This window comes from Macaca thibetana, chromosome 7 (genome assembly GCF_024542745.1).
Source record: "Macaca thibetana thibetana isolate TM-01 chromosome 7, ASM2454274v1, whole genome shotgun sequence".
Lineage (NCBI taxonomy): Eukaryota > Metazoa > Chordata > Mammalia > Primates > Cercopithecidae > Macaca > Macaca thibetana.
In genome coordinates this window covers 56,544,114-56,559,884 of record NC_065584.1, presented here as the reverse complement: position 1 = coordinate 56,559,884, position 15,771 = coordinate 56,544,114, and the positions used below count along the sequence as shown (strand labels likewise).

At 41.4% G+C, this 15,771-nt stretch overlaps 2 protein-coding genes across 10 annotated transcripts in view; one reads left to right on the top strand and one right to left on the bottom strand.

Annotated features, from left to right (window-relative positions):
• The window catches only part of TMX1 (thioredoxin related transmembrane protein 1), a 332,759-nt gene that overhangs the window by 160,982 nt on the left and 156,006 nt on the right, over positions 1-15,771 (top strand). The window lies entirely within an intron of this gene.
• Positions 1-15,771, bottom strand: part of TRIM9 (tripartite motif containing 9) — a 264,325-nt gene that overhangs the window by 108,544 nt on the left and 140,010 nt on the right. For all 9 annotated transcript variants that reach the window (XM_050796881.1, XM_050796883.1, XM_050796884.1 and 6 more), the window contains exon 2: positions 8,737-10,857. In XM_050796881.1, the coding sequence (XP_050652838.1) occupies positions 8,737-9,558 (822 nt within the window). In that variant the 5' untranslated portion in view covers positions 9,559-10,857. The remainder of the gene's footprint in view (positions 1-8,736; positions 10,858-15,771) is intronic.

The window sequence follows — 15,771 nt, the reverse complement described above, 5'->3', positions numbered from 1 at the left end:
CAGAACTGTTAATATAAAACACACAGTTCTGCTTCTGTGCAAGGCTTATGAAAAACAATTTTATTTGGCAGTGTTTAACTCCATTCTTACACAATATCCTCTTCTAGTTCACATATTCCTTTTTATACTTACGGTGAAAGCTGCATCAGCTTTCCATTCTGAACTGGAATACGCATATTTTCTCTTAATCACATAGGCGAAAGGTACAAGAAAAAACTGAAAATAAACAGATACTTGCTTACAGATTTAAACTGTGTTTTATTTTTGTGTTTTCAAAAATGGACTTATAAATGTTTAGATCTGTAGAAATAAAGATACTTAATGCCTATGGACTTTTATTTTGAAAATCTACATATTAGTTTATGAGTTTTTTTGCCGTAATTATTAATATCTACTTATTCGTTTGTGGTTTTTTATGTCTGTAAATGTTGAGATGCATTATTTTGTTAGAAGAAGGAAAACGCTCCATGGCTAAGCTGGTAGAATCTTACTGCCTACTTGTTACTTAGTTCTGACAGGCAGGATGAACCCCCTACAAGGTAATTAGGCCTGTACCTCCGGTGATCTGGTCTCTGGAATATTCAACATACTTGTCACCTCTTTCCTTCTGCACCAGAATTTCTTTTCTAAATTTATTTTGTCACAAGGAATCTTAGGAGAAAAATGACTCAATTTCTCAGTAATTTTCATACACGAGAACTGAAGGAGTCCAGCTATCTGTTATGTCATTGAAGTTTTTGTAAGTTCATAAAACTGTGCTTTATAGGTAAACTTCCTGGGCTTATCAGAAAGTGAACAGAACAGCAGTTAAACATGTGAGCTGTAGAGTCAGACAGCCAGGATTCAAACCCTGACCCTGCCAATTACAATGGGTGTGACTTCATAATCTTCCTGTGTCCCAGTTTTCTCACAGGAAGATGTGTGGATTATGAAGACTAAATGAGAAAATGCTGTAAAAATCTTAGAGCAGTGCCTGGCATGTAGTAAGTGCCCAGTACATTTTAGCAAAAAGTATAAAATATAGGATTTAAAATTTAATGATTACTGTCAGGCTAATTTGAGAAATTTGAAATACCGGGTTATATTGCTAGTTATTAGTCTTCCTCTACTGATTATTTTCTTCATTGAACCAACGTTTATCTAACTTCTACTAAGTACAGAAACAGAGTGAAAGAAGGTAGATAAGAAACAGTCTATGGCATTGAGTTATTAGGGCTCAGTGGAAGATTTCTCACAGGAGCAGTTATAATAGAGTGGCAGGATGCTCAGGGTTACAGCATAGCTATGGGCGCTATGGAGGAGGCTGAGGAGAACAGGTGATAGGGCTGGGAAAAGAGTCTGGGACCAAACTGTGAAGAGGAAGCGGATTGAGATGAACAGATCTGTTTTGGATAATCAGGTACAAACAGGAATTGAAACCACGGAGTGGATGAGTTTCTTGAGACAGGTGTGTTGAAGATTGGCGGGGAGGGGGAGTAAATGATGTTTATTTATTCATGACTAGACACTCAAAAAAAGTTTTATTGCTTTTTCAGCTTAAACTGAATCAGCCAAAATGAAGAAAACTCCCTCTCTACAGTTATTTAATAAAAAGAATGTCTGCAATTAAACACAGCTGGGGTGGGGGGAGGTGGCGGGCATTGCTGGTGCAGGTGTAATTCTGGTGGGTGGGGTAGCAGCATCAGATTCCCCATTGGCAGGCTGGTCTGGTCAGCTGTGGAAGCTGACTCATCTCAACTGGGTGTGGCCAGGTTAGTTGGTCTGGTGATCTGAAGGTCTGGTCTAAGAAACTGGGGGAGGGCAAGCCTAGTGGACAGGAAGGGAGGGGCTCTATGGAGAAGGTCAGAGGGTGTCAAGGAGAAGGTAGCTAAGCGGGCAGATGGGACTGTGACTAGACCCATGGCCAACATGCTGCACTTTAGGCCTGGATAGTTTAAAAAGAAGGCAAAACCAGGGCCAAACAAAAGTGAAATGATGTCAATTTCCCTGACACAGATGCAGTTAGAAAAAAAGAAAACCTGCTGTTAAATATATTTTGCTTGGGTTTTCTTGGGTAATCTCACTTGGAGTTAGTTCTCAGTTTAGGATAGAGGCCCAGTTTAGGGTTGTGAGAACAGCACAGGGGAATGATTTTGGCTTTGAGATGTCCTTTGGGCTGAATTAGATATGCTGCTTAACAAAACCTAGATGGTCTCTGATAGTGTAGATACACTGTGGTGGCCATTCTATAGATAACTCTTGTTCTAAGGTTAAAAATTGACCCCAAATGTCAATACAAAAATATTAGCAAAACCTGGAATGTATTAAACAAGCATTTACCTTCATAAGTTGTTTGCTATGTTGTCCCCAGAGCAATATTAAAGTTTTAAGCTTTTAATATTGTCTTTTTCTGCTTATCAAAAGTATCTTTAAAACAATCTATTTTTATCTACCACAGATTAATGAAAAACTCAATTAGACCAGTCATTTGGTATCGTGTATACAAGACCTAAAAGCAGTCTAAAGTAGAATGAAGTGATTTTTTTATTATATTACATTAATATTCCTCATGCCTAAAATCATTTTTTGTCATTTACAATAAAAAGGGGGACAACATGTATTCCAGTCATACATATAAATACTACAAAACTTATGTTAATTATTTTTACCCCTTTGACTTTCAATGTTTAAAAAATAAAATAAATTTAACTTTTAACATTTGCTTTAAGAATTAAAGCAAGATTTAAGATGTGAGGATAGGTTTGCTGCAGACATAGTTTTAGGTATTCTAATCTACATAGACAAAAAATGAATAAAAATTACTAACTTATTCACTAATAACTGCCTGAACTAGTGTTCTCCAAACTTGTGTGGCACTCTAAGGGAGTTTCCAAAGTTGGACAAATTTGGAAAAATGCTACATTGAATCAAGTGGCTTTGTTTGCTGCAGGATGTGTATATATAGGTGTATTGATACAATGTACAATGTGAACTACCAGCAGCCTATTCAGAATGGAGAATCTCAAACTTATTTAACTATGGAAAATTTGTGGAAGCAGAGTTTGAGAAATGCTGACCTAGAGTATAGATAAAACAAAAAGAATCGTGGAGTGCTCATACATATCTTCAGAAGTTTTCTTGCCTTTGAAAACAAACAAATCAATTATTGGCAGAAGTTCGATTTCAGAACCTTCTGGTCTGGCCTAATGTTCTTAAAAGTGTCATCACTACATACATGGAGTAATTTCAAGTTGGTTAAAAAAAAATTCTCTTCGGCCTCTTTGTGAACAACCTCACAATAAAAATGGCTGAAGAAAACAACCAAACGGCTAATAAAAGCTACCCAGTGATGAATGGGTAGATAGCATTGAATACGATATGATTTCTGCTTCATTAAATCAAAAACTGCCCCTCTATTTGTATTTATGGCATCAGAATGCAGCCTTCTAAGCAAAATATTCTAAAGACAATATCTAGGATGAATAAAAATTAGAATCTTCAAATAAAGTATTTACATGTGTTAATTCATATGCTTTTATAAGTCAGGACTTCTTGGTTGCAAGTGGCAGGAAACCAACACAAACAAGCTAAAGCAAAAAAAAAAAAAAAGACTCTCAGTGGACACTAACATGAATAAGTAAGAAATTAGATGCTGTTATAATTAACTGAGATTCAAAGATTTGTGACTGGAGCATAGTCCAACCTGACTGATACAGAGAGTGAACTTAGTTTCTAGCTTTATAGTTCCATTCTTCTTGTGAGTTGATTTTATTTCAGTTCCCATGAAATCCTCTGAGATCACTTAAGTGGGTTTCTGATCCTTTCAATGAATAATACCTGATAAAACTGATAAACAAATGATATTTATTTATAACTATTTGGTTTCTTAAACATTTATCTTGTAATAGGTTCTTCTATCCTTCTCTATGCCAAAGTTAAGTTGTATGCATATATACACTTTGAAAAGTCCATCAACTTGTTTAGGTGAGGAAAGTGCAATGTATTATACTGATGGTAAGGACAAATGTTCCCTGTACATTATTCTCATTACACAAGAACAGATGGCTGTGATAATTGTCTCTTACTTTATGCAAACTGTGATTTGACCTGAAATTCCAGTTAATAGCATCTTTTCATGGCATATACAGGAGAAACAATTTCTGCTACTTTAAACTGGTAACAATATCTTTATTGGAGAATATGAAAAAAACTAAGCCTTAACAGCTATTCTAGCTTTCTTATAGAGAAACAGAATACTTTTGTTTAATATATAAATCTTTGTATAGTATTCTTATTTCTCGAGCTTAATTCAACTGAATATTCTCTCTGGACCCATGAGGAAGAGGCTCACTCTTTTAGGCCACCTTTCAGAGCAGCTTTGGACTGTACCCTATGCTCTGAAAGGATCCAGAAAAGCACCCCAAGTTGGGGGATGAGATTTTTACGCAGTAATTGTTGACTGGTGAGACACTGACTTCTGTTTTACATGAATAGTTTATGGTTGTGTTGAACTGAAATAGTAAATTATAAACATTTAAATTACCTTATCAAAATCCTTTCACAAATATAGTTTTAACTCCCTTACATCTTTGTAGGTGGGAAGTACGGACAGGTGATGACACTTGTAAGAAGTTTCCTGCAAGTAAGTGGCAGCATCGGTTCTCAAATCTGGATCTCCTGTTATCTAGTTATTTCCATTATGCCTAGGTACAAAAAGGAGTAACTGTCTTCTCTGTAACATTTTCCTTAATATCTGTAAAAATGTTTACATGGCACACAGAATGTTCTAATTGTACAAAAGAAATGTAAAAACATGAACATATGCTGCCTGTTACATTTACCACAGGAATATATAGACTATACTGTGTTTACTGCTGACATAGAGTTAACTGAATATCATTTTAGTGGCATTATATAACACATTTTGCTACATAAATCTTTAATGAGATGCCACCATAAAGCTAAGCAGATATTTTTTTCCAGAATATTTTGGAATTGAAGACATATTAACTGACAGTTTATTTTAAAATACTATTTAAATTGCACATTTTCATTTATAAAAACAAAGGTAAGAGAAAAATAACATCTGAGACAAGATTAAGAATGAATAGTGTTTAGAATAGAAAGGAAAAGAAAATCTTTGCTCCATAGCATGAACACAAAAGGATCATTACAATTATATTACTGATTCAGTGACTTCTTTTTTTTTATTTTGAGACAGTCTCACTCTGTCACCTAGGCTAGAGAGCAGTGGTGAGATCTCGTCTCACTGCAACCTCTGCCTCCCAGGTTCAAGCAATTCTCCTGCCTCAGCCACCCAGGTAGCTAGGACTACAGGCATGCGCCACCACGCCCAGTTAATTTTTGTATTTTCAGTAGAGATGGGGTCTCAACATGCTGGCCAGGCTGGTCTTAAACTCCTGGCCTCAAGAGATCTGTCTGCCTCAGCCTCCCAAAGTGCTGGGATTACAGGCGTGATCCACTGCACCCAGCCCTGATTCACTGACTATTGAAACACCAGGAATTCAAGGATAATATCAGGATTTACGTAGGTGAACTCCTTAAAATCACAAAGTAATAGTAGTGGTTTCAATTGTCCATTTTAAAGTATCTACAAAATCACTTTTTTGGTGTTATAATTCTTTTAATGAGTTAAGTTGAATAAAGGAATATAGCAAGTACTGATACTAAATAAAAACTGCTACCAAATATTTGACTTATAAGACCAGTATTATTATTATTATTCATGTGTTATTATTTTTCATGGATTTTTGAAGGCCACAAATATCTGAAAAACATTTTAATCTGGCCAGTTGAAAACTAGTGAATTTCAACCAGATGTTTTTAATACCACTTTAAAAATAAACTTCAGCCATTTTACTGTATCTTGAGTGTGTAAGATGATGATTTACGCCTGTGGGAAATACTTCTCTGCAGGACTTGCTTTATCAGTAGAAATGACTAATATGATAGAATATGAATGAAAACTTTTCAGGTCTAGTAATAACCTGTGTTGATAACTAACTGCCCAACTTTGGGCAGTTAGTATAATTCTTTGCTGTCCTATTAGTATAGTTAGTATAATTCTTTGCTGTCCTATTCTTGCAGGGCATAGAAATTCTGAACCGTGAGTTTTTGTGGAGATAGAAGTACCATTAACTAAAACATAAACTATATGAGAAAACTGGCTGCTAACACATTAACTTCCTTATTAAGTAAATAAGGTGGAGGAGTAATGTTTGTTGTTCATCTAACAGATGACAAGTGAATGTTAAAATATGTCATCCTTCTGTCTTATTTTTTTCTTGGCAGTTTAGTAATCCTCATATTGACTGAACAAAAATTATGTGTACTTACTGTTTTGGAAAGAATGTGCAAAAGATCAGAGAATAAATGGTCTTCTAGCCTACTTACGTCATGTCTCAAGGGTTTTAACATTCTTTTTCTGTAGGTAGATATCTAAATTTCAACTCAGGCAGCACCAGTGTCTGTCTACTCATAATTTCTATTGCCAATAAAACAAATGATTTAACATTTCAAATTGACAAGGGGCTTGACAAAGATTTAAAGGTTTCTTTTGGTCTTAATAGATCAAGGATAGGCTCATCATAAAAAAATAATAATGTTGTGGTTTACCCATCCTAATTAGCTTGTGACTCTAAATTCTTTTTCCAGAGTGATTAGTTTTTTAGTTCCAAGGATACTTTGTAGGGCAATTTAACAGGGACTATAATTAGCAGTTTAAAAGTGAAATCAAAATATGAATAAAAAACTGGCTGCGAACTCAAGTTTTGAAAACTTTCAAAATTAAATGTCATTTTCAAAAATTTAAATTCAACTGTTCTGAAAATAGTGGTGTGTGCCCAGTTAGGCTTCAATTTGTGCTAAATGAAATCTCCATCAGTACTAATATGATTTAATAGGTTATATGTGAGAATAGAATGACTGTAAACATGGATCACATTCAACTGGGTTAAGGAGTTGAGAAAACTTTCACTGATTGCTGAAAATTAATGACTTTTTTCCTTGCTGTAAACAAAATATCAATGTTCCAGCCTTAACTCCAGGGTTGGCAACTTGCAAAAGCTACCCTTTCTAGTCTCCAAGGTATTCTGGGAGACTGAGTGAGGCCACAGATGAGGCCTGGGCACCATCTTCACTACTCTATCTCATCCTTGGGTATGCAACTCAGTGATGTAAAGAAAAGCTCCTTCCAATCATCCTGAATCCCTGCCCTGCACTCCACAGCTCCAACTAAATGGGTCATCTAAAAAAATGAAAAGCAAATTCATACACATCTCTTCAAGAGTGGTTCCCTTCCTTCTAAGCAGTGTGGGCATATTATAAGAATCTTCCTCATGAGGCTTATTTCGTTTATGCCTGTGTGTGTACAGGGAGCAATAGATAAATACAAAAATAACATAATTAAAATATATAGCATGCCACACAAGGATAAATACTACTGAGGAAACCAAAGCTGAGAGGGAACTAGCGGGTGTCTGGGTAGGTGGTGCTGTAAAGATGATACCTGAGCAAAGAGCTGAAGGATGCAAGTAAGTGACTCATTCGGATGTCAGGTAACTGGGGAAGAGAGCTTCAGGCTGAATGAACACTAAATGCAAGGGCTCTGGGGTGGGGAGGTGCCTGGTGTCACTTGAGGAACAGCAAGAAGCAGTGTGGCTACAGCAGAGGGAGTAAGTGGGAGGCAATGAGGTCGAGGGGGCCAAAATGGAAAAGAGGTCATGTAGGTCCTCATAGACCATTCCAAGGACAGGCTGAGAAGCGTAGGAACAATTGGAGAGTTTTGAGCAGAGGAGTGGCACGACCTAACATGTTGCTAAAACCTCTTAGTGTCTAGCCATGTGGAAATATCATTAAAAGAGACTGGAAAGATAAATCTGGTAACAGGTGTCCCAAAGTTTGCACATATTTGCACATATAACTACTGAGAGGAAAGAGGTTGAATTCTGGAGAAGTGGGTGTGTGTGTAGTTGGGAGGAGGAGGTTTCCCTAGGAGATGCACCTTGGCTTCCAGGCCGCGACTTCGCAAATTCCGGTCCTTACACTCTAGTCCCAGGTCCCAACTCCAGAAGGGTTCCGGACCAAGTCTGCACGTCGCGTTGCCATGGCGACCGCTGGCTGCCCTCTCCAGTCTGTCTTTTGAGCACGTGGCACCAGGACCCCGCGTTCTCTCCAGCTCCAGAGCCAGGTCTGGCCCACAGCCGGGCTCATTAGTATTCCGCCCGCGGCGTCTCCCCTACCCTCCGCCGTGCCTCACCAGGTCTGCCTATCCAGCAGCGACAGACTCCCGCCGTCCGCGCGACCTCACCGCCCCCACTCCAGTCCCTCCCCGGGGGTTCGCAGCCCGCCCTACCCTCGAGCGTGCCTAGCGGCCCCGGGCACTGGCGCGGCTCTACCCAGCTACGCAGTGCTTTCCAACACACTGGCGGCGGCCACTGGCTACAGAACAGCCGTGGAGAGGGGGCGTCCTGCGTCCCGCTCGCAGGCAGCGCGCTCCGAGAGACCCGCTCTAAGACATCCCCGCAACAACTCTGTGGGGGCATTCAAGTCCCCCGTGCGCCGGTTAAGATTCCCCCGTGCCTCCTGCAATGCACCAGACCGGGGAGGTAAACATCGAAGGCACCTGCATTGCGCCCCCACTGGGATGCGCTGTGCGCAAGAGACGGGGACCGTCTGCTGCAAAACCGGATGATGGAAGACGCAGCGAGTTAGGAGTGGGTTTTTCTCAGGACTTACCTTATGTAGTTTCCACATGGCCCCCAGAGCCTTGACTTCGTGGCTGGAGTGTTTGCCCTCCTCCAAGCACTGGTAGCACACGGGCATCTTGCACTGCACGCAGTACATGCTGTGGTTCTCCAGCTCGTGGTCTGTGCAGGTGGAGACCTTGCGCGGGCTCAGCCTCCGGCTCACACGACCCTGGGCCGGGGGCACCAGGCGGTGCTTGGCTAGGGGCCCCCGGGGCGGGTGGCAGCGCAGGCGGCACGGATCGCAGTAGAAGACATCGCACTGTTCGCACATGACGGTGGCCTCCTTGGGCGCCTTCTCACAGAGCTGGCACTTGAGGGCCGCAGCTTTGCTCTGCTGGTAGCGGTCAATTACCCCTTCCAGTACGCGATTCTTGGGGAAGCCGCGGAGCCCCCGGTCATCCAGGATGAGGCTGCGGTGACACTGGGGGCAGGTGATACAGGAGTTGCGGGGCACCGGGGCCAGTGCCGGTGACAGGTGGGTGGCCGGTGGCGGCATAGCCGGGGGAAACACGCGGACGCCGTTGGGGGACTTCTGGCACGGGGTAGTGGGGGCGCTGGCGAAACCCCCGTAGGAGCCATAGCCGCTGTCCGCCTCGCTGTATAGGCTCATCTTGTCCAGGTCGAGATAGTCATAGTCGGAGACCCCGGAGCCCGAGGCCCGACGACTCTGGGGGGACTCAGACTCCGGGGTCTGCACCAGGATGTTGCGGGCGCACGCCTGGCACAAATTGTGAGAGCAGGGCAGGATGATGGGCTCCCGATAGAAGGAGCCGCACACCGGGCATTTCAACTCCTCTTCCATCTCCTCCATGGGGACCGGTCTGGGAGGAGGCAGCGACAGCTGCAGCGGGTGCCTGAGCTGGCTAGGTGGTCGACGGGCCCGTCTTGTCCAGCACCCTGGCCAGCGGCGGCGGCGGCGGTGGTGGTGGCGCCTTCCCGCGCAGTGCTGGCGAGGACACCCGGAGAGGCGCTAGCTCTGTGAGTCGCTGCAGCGGAGCCGCCGCGCCGCGCGCCAGCCCGGACCGCCCCCTCCTGCCCTCCTAGTCCCGCCCCGGCCCATGAGCCGCGGCCCATTGGGCGGCGGGCACGAGATCGAAGCTCTCATTGGCCAAGAGACCCGTCCGTCTCCTCGTCTCCGCAGGCCGCAGGGGGTTCGGTAGAGTCTGAATATAGGGGAGTCTTCGCTCGCGGTTGCATGATCTCTGGAGGGGGCCGGCGTGCGGAGGCTAGGGGGACCGGGAAGGAGGAATTAGGCGGGATGACTCATCCTCGCTCCGCTTCCTTCCGACCTCCGGTGCAGTCTCCCAGGAGCTGAGGGCGTGAGAAACCCCTCCCCGCAGCGAGTGGGCTGGCGGAGGGGGCTGGGGCTTCTCGCCAGCGTTTGCGTTTGGCTCCCAGCTCTGAGCTCCGCGCCCACCTACCGCGGGCGCATGCTGCGCAACACGGAGGACGCCCCTTCTCTTCCGCTGTTGGCAGCCTTCGCAGGCGCCTCACCCGGGCCTAGGCTTCTGCACGGCAGTGGGGCTTTTCTCCCTCTCAGTAAATCCGCTGACTCCGTGCCCTGGAGCTCCCCCATCCCGGGAGTCTGACGGCGCTGGTGCAAGCCCTGGCGACACTCTTGACTTCTTTCATCCTGCGTCCCTCGTTTCCTAAAGAGCATGTATAAAGTCGATTTCCTAGTGTCGCCATAAGATTCAGCTGGGTAACCGATGGAAATGGTCAGCATTAGTCAGAATCTATGACCCCTTCGTTTCATGCTTTAAATTATACCTCGGCCCGGAGGCCTCAGTGACATGGTGTGAACGTGCTTCCTTCCACGGATCTCTCTTCCTCCTCCCGGCCTCCCAAAGCACCTGGCTTGAGCTTTCACGAGGCCCGCAAGGCCTTTGGTTTTATTGAGGCAAGAATAGTTTGTCTATTTCTGAGTGCCCGTAGTTTAGTAAAGCTCTGTAAATGAATCACTGTGTGGCTGCGGAGTCTCAGTGTTTGACTCCAAACAGCATTATTCAACCCCACGTGCCCTGAGCATCTGCCATAGCTTACAGCATGGTGTGCCTTTCTGTTTCCTCCAATGAGGGGCGTGGTGAGGCGGTGGTTCTAGTGTTAGTCCCTGTAAAAGGAGGGAGGGAGGGAGGAAGGAAGAGAGGGGAAAAAGGAAAGGCAGAAGGAAGGGAAGAAAGGGAGGGAGGAAGAAGAAAAGGAAAGGAAAATCTTTGAGTCAAGTGACATTCTGAGGTAGTAACATTTGAAATAGTACATAGCTGGCTTTTGCTGAGTGATTCATGAAGTAAAGGACAAAAACTCTTTGCAAGTTCTAGAAATGTTCCAATTTTCCACCTTCCAGACGAGATAACTTCATTATATGCAGCTATGTTGATAATTTAAAAGTACTTTATTGTCCAGAAAAAAAAAATGGACATTTTATAACACTGCCCTTGTAGAAATTGTCCCATAAACTAGGTTATCTTTTCGACATCTTTAGCTGCAATGAGAACAGTAGGATCATTGTGTGGGGGAATAAAGTCCCCATTGTTATTTAAAGCCATGTTAATCATACATGTGATATGATTTATTTTTAAGCTGGCTTTCAACTAGTGGAGACCAGAGCATCCAAAGGTATATGTACTCTGTTTACAGACACAGATAAAATTTCTTCAGGTATGGTTGGGACATTAGCTGCACTTGTAGGATACACTTCATTCATAGGTCCCAAGATAAATTACTTATACTTAATTTAATATAGTATAATTTAATTGAATTGTAATGAAAATTAATTATTGAGAAAATATTAGAAAGGAGTGTCCTTTTATGGCTTTTGTATGCATTTGACCACAAATCACAATACCCTGGACCAGCAAGGTGAGCAGCTGTTACACTTCGTATGAGTTTGAACTCTGCTTATGATAGTATATCATCTAAGAGATCTTATTAGCAGAAAGTTTATGCTTAGTTCAAAGTAAAGGAGAATCTTAGAGGATGTCTCATGGTGTAATGCAGTGTTGGGTTCACAAAAAGAACAACACAGATTTATAATATAGTCAATATAGTAAGATTTGGTCTATTATGAAGTCGCTTGAGATGATTTTATTAGATCTGTTTGGTTAGGAATTAGCTAAATCAGTCAATCTTAGGAGAGCTCTTAAAATGACTCATTTGTTGAGAGTTCACCCTGTTCCAAACAGGGGGTTTATTTATTTGTATACATTACTTGGTTAAATCCCTATAATTACAAGAAGAGATAGGCACAATTATTCCCATTTTACAGATAAATAAACTGAGGATACACAAAGACAGTTAAGTACTCAAGGTCAAATATGGTGAGGCTGGGATTGGAACCCAGGCACATATAAGTTTGTTCCTTTGTTCATTCATTCATTCAACAAGTGCTGAGTTCTACTCTCTTCAAGCTCTGAATGTGATAAGTACACAAAATGCTCTTTGTTAACTTCTATGATAGTCTGCTTACCTTCCCTGAAAGTTTACTTTTTTTCCTCTTTTTTTTTTTTTTTTCGTTGAGATTGGAGTCTTGCTCTGTTCCCCAGGTTGGAGTGCAGTGGCACAATCTCGTCCCACTGCAACCTCCATCTCCCAGGTTTAAGCGTTTCTCGTGCCTCAGCCTCCCGAGTAGCTGGGACTACAGGTGTGCACCACCATGCCTGACTAATTTTTGTATTTTTTTTTTAGTAGAGACAGAGTTTCGCTATGTTGGCCAGGCTGGTCTCAAACTCCTGACCTCAAATGATCCACCTGTCTCAGCTTCCTGAAGTGCTGAGATTACAGGTGTGAGCCACCACGCCCGGCCAAAAGTTTACTATTTTTCTTGAATTCATTTCTTTAAAATATTTTTGAAGGCCTTTGAAGATTTTACCCTCAGGTTGCACTATTTGGCCATAATGTGCTTTATAGCATCCCAATGACTTGTTTAAAGGGGAATAAAAATTGAAATGTAATTGATAATATTATAGAAATGTACCATTGAGGGAATATCTTCTGTCTTCCAGCTGGTGATGAGTCCATGCCCTGAAGCACAAGGATTGATAACCCTGTAATTTCATCATTCCTGGGATGACTGCAGATGTTCTCTTTTGTGTAAAGTGCCTAATTATCCTCTGAAACTTCCTATTCACCCAAATTATGTTCTTTAGCAATGAGAGCAATTACATTTAAAATGCAGTAACAGCTTTTGCATTTTTTAAAACAGATAAATGTTTTTCTTTTTTTGATAAATGTTTTTCAATGAAAAATTGAGTTGCTTTCCTATTTGCTTTTGACTACAATACTTGATTATTAACAAAACAGTCTCTGTGAGTCTAAAGAATGAACTCAGAGAAGAAAGGTTTTTCTTTCCACATTCTGTCCTAGAGCAGTCTATCCTTAGTTGTGGGGGGGGAGGGGTGGCGGTAAATCAGGGGAAAGGAGCTGATCTTAGGCTCTAACATTTTAAGATTATCTGACATGTATGTACACATATTTTATTAACATATTTGAATAAGGGTCTTGCTGCATGTGGTTTGTAAAAGTGCATCACTTGAAAAGTGATAAATGTGATGTTTCTATTCTCAATAGAAATTCTGAAGAAACTTCTTTTTATGTAATAATTTACCCCATTTAGTCCATTAATATTAAATTTTATCCTTGTAATTTTGTACTATTCTTTAATAACATATATTTATTTATTGTTGATATTCTTTGGTAATTTTAATTATGTGATTATTATAGTGAATTATGAGCTTTTTCCCATTTAGTACTACTGGAAGATGGCCATATTCAAATTCTGTAGTATTTCTTATTGTAAGTAATATATTACTGATGCTTTGGGAACGGTAGACTGGAGAATCAGAGAAAATGAAGATTTAATGAATTCTATATGGAGGTAAGAGAGCTGGAGGATAAATCCAGAAGACCTAACTTGTGAATAACAGGAATCTCAGAATGAGGAAATAACACAGGTAGAGGAAAAAATCATAGTTGGAAAACATTTCCCTGAACCAAAAAAAGATATAAAATTACAGATTGAAAGGATTTTAGAATTATAGATGACACTCATGAAAAAAGACCCCATTATATACGGACACAATTCTTAACTCAGAAGGAAAAAAAAAAAAAGATCATTTTATAAGCTCCCACACAGAAAGAACAGCTTAATTGTAAAGGAAAAATAATCAGATTGGCATTGGACTTCTTTCTACAACCTTACAGGTGAAAATAATGTGAAACAAATTCTACAGCCTACTAAAAGTAAAAGAAGTCACCCTGTCATAGTCCATTTTTGTTGCTGTAACAGAATACCACAGACTGGATAATTTATAAGGAACAGAAATATATTGGTTCATGGTTCTGGAGGCTGGGAAGGCCCAGATCAAGACAGTGGCATCTGGTGAGGGCCTTCTTGTTGCATCATCCCATGGTGGAAGGGCAGAGAGAGGGCAAGATGAGAGGGCAAGAGGGGGCTGAACTTGTCCTTTTATAAGAAACCCACTCCCGCGATAAGAAACCTGTTCCCATGGTAATGGCATTAACCTGCCCATGTGGGTGGCGCCCCTGTGACCTGAACACTTCTTTTTTTTTTTTTTTTTGAGACAGAGTCTGGCTCTGTTGCCCAGGCTGGAGTGCAGTGGCCGGATCTCAGCTCACTGCAAGCCCCGCCTCCCGGGTTCACGCCATTCTCCTGCCTCAGCCTCCCGAGTAGCTGGGAGTACAGGCGCCCGCCACCTCGCCCGGCTAATTTTTTTTGTATTTTAGTAGAGACGGGGTTTCACCGTGTTAGCCAGGATGGTCTCGATCTCCTGAACTCGTGATTCGCCCGTCTCGGCCTCCCAAAGTGCTGGGATTACAGGCTTGAGCCACCGCGCCCGGCCTGACCTGAACACTTCTTAAAGGCCCCAACCCCTGACACCTTCTCACTGGGGATCAAGTTTCTAACACATGAACTTCGGGGGACACAGTCAAACCATAGCACAGCTTCAATATTTTATAGCCTGCCAAAAGATCATTTGCTTGTCTGGTCAAAGAAGAATATTTGCAAGAATTTAAAGAATAGAGCACTCTCACATTCCATCTGAGAAAAATACTTGAGAAGACTTTTAAATAACAAATAAATCTTAACAGAGTCCTCAGAATGGGTTAGGAGTGAGTGAGTGGTGACCTGAAAGCATCCTAAGGACCTGATTCTGGAGAGAAAGAAGAAATGAGAAAGGAAAGGTGGGGAATAAAATGTTTCTGTTGGAGGGATTACTTGGTATCCTTTTTTCTCACATAATATTAAAACATTACATGTATTATGAGGCCTGGGAAAGGAATATAACTATTTATTCCATGGAAAGTAAAATAGAACTTGCAAATTAACACACATTGGGAAAATATTCTGTGAAACTCTACGACAGTTTTTAAAACCTAAAGGAAAGGGATACTTTCTGGCAAAATTATATTAATTGAATTAATCCCTCAAAGTAGAAAGATTGAATAGACCAACCTCCATAAAAGGGATGTGAAAGATAATTTCAGATTTATCATTAAAAAGGAGAGGATGGTTGCACTGATGAGTTCTAGTTAATTTTTTTAAAACAAGCAACTTTAATGTATTGAAATAATCAAAACTAAAGAAAAATATGTACTATTTCCCAGTCTACTTGATGAAGTCATCATAACTTTAATAACAAAACATGATCATATAGTTAATAGAGAACACAATAAATCAAAAACTATGGCCCAAAAACTAAGTGTTAGATGTAAAAGTGCTAAATAGGATGTTGGCAAATAAATTTCAGATTTGTATAAAAAGATTAACAAACTATGACCAAGTAGGGCTTTTCCTAGGACTGCAAATATAGTTGAGTGTCAGGAAAACTATCAACAGAATTTATTACATGAAAAATTAAAGGGGAAGAATTTCCTCTTTTGTCCATATGGGAGTAATCTTCCTTCCATCAATGACTAAAAAGCAGGAATAACTATAAGAAACAACCATTGTCAGACACTGGCAGGACGTGTAGGACTTTAATTCCTTGGAGAAGGCAACACAGAG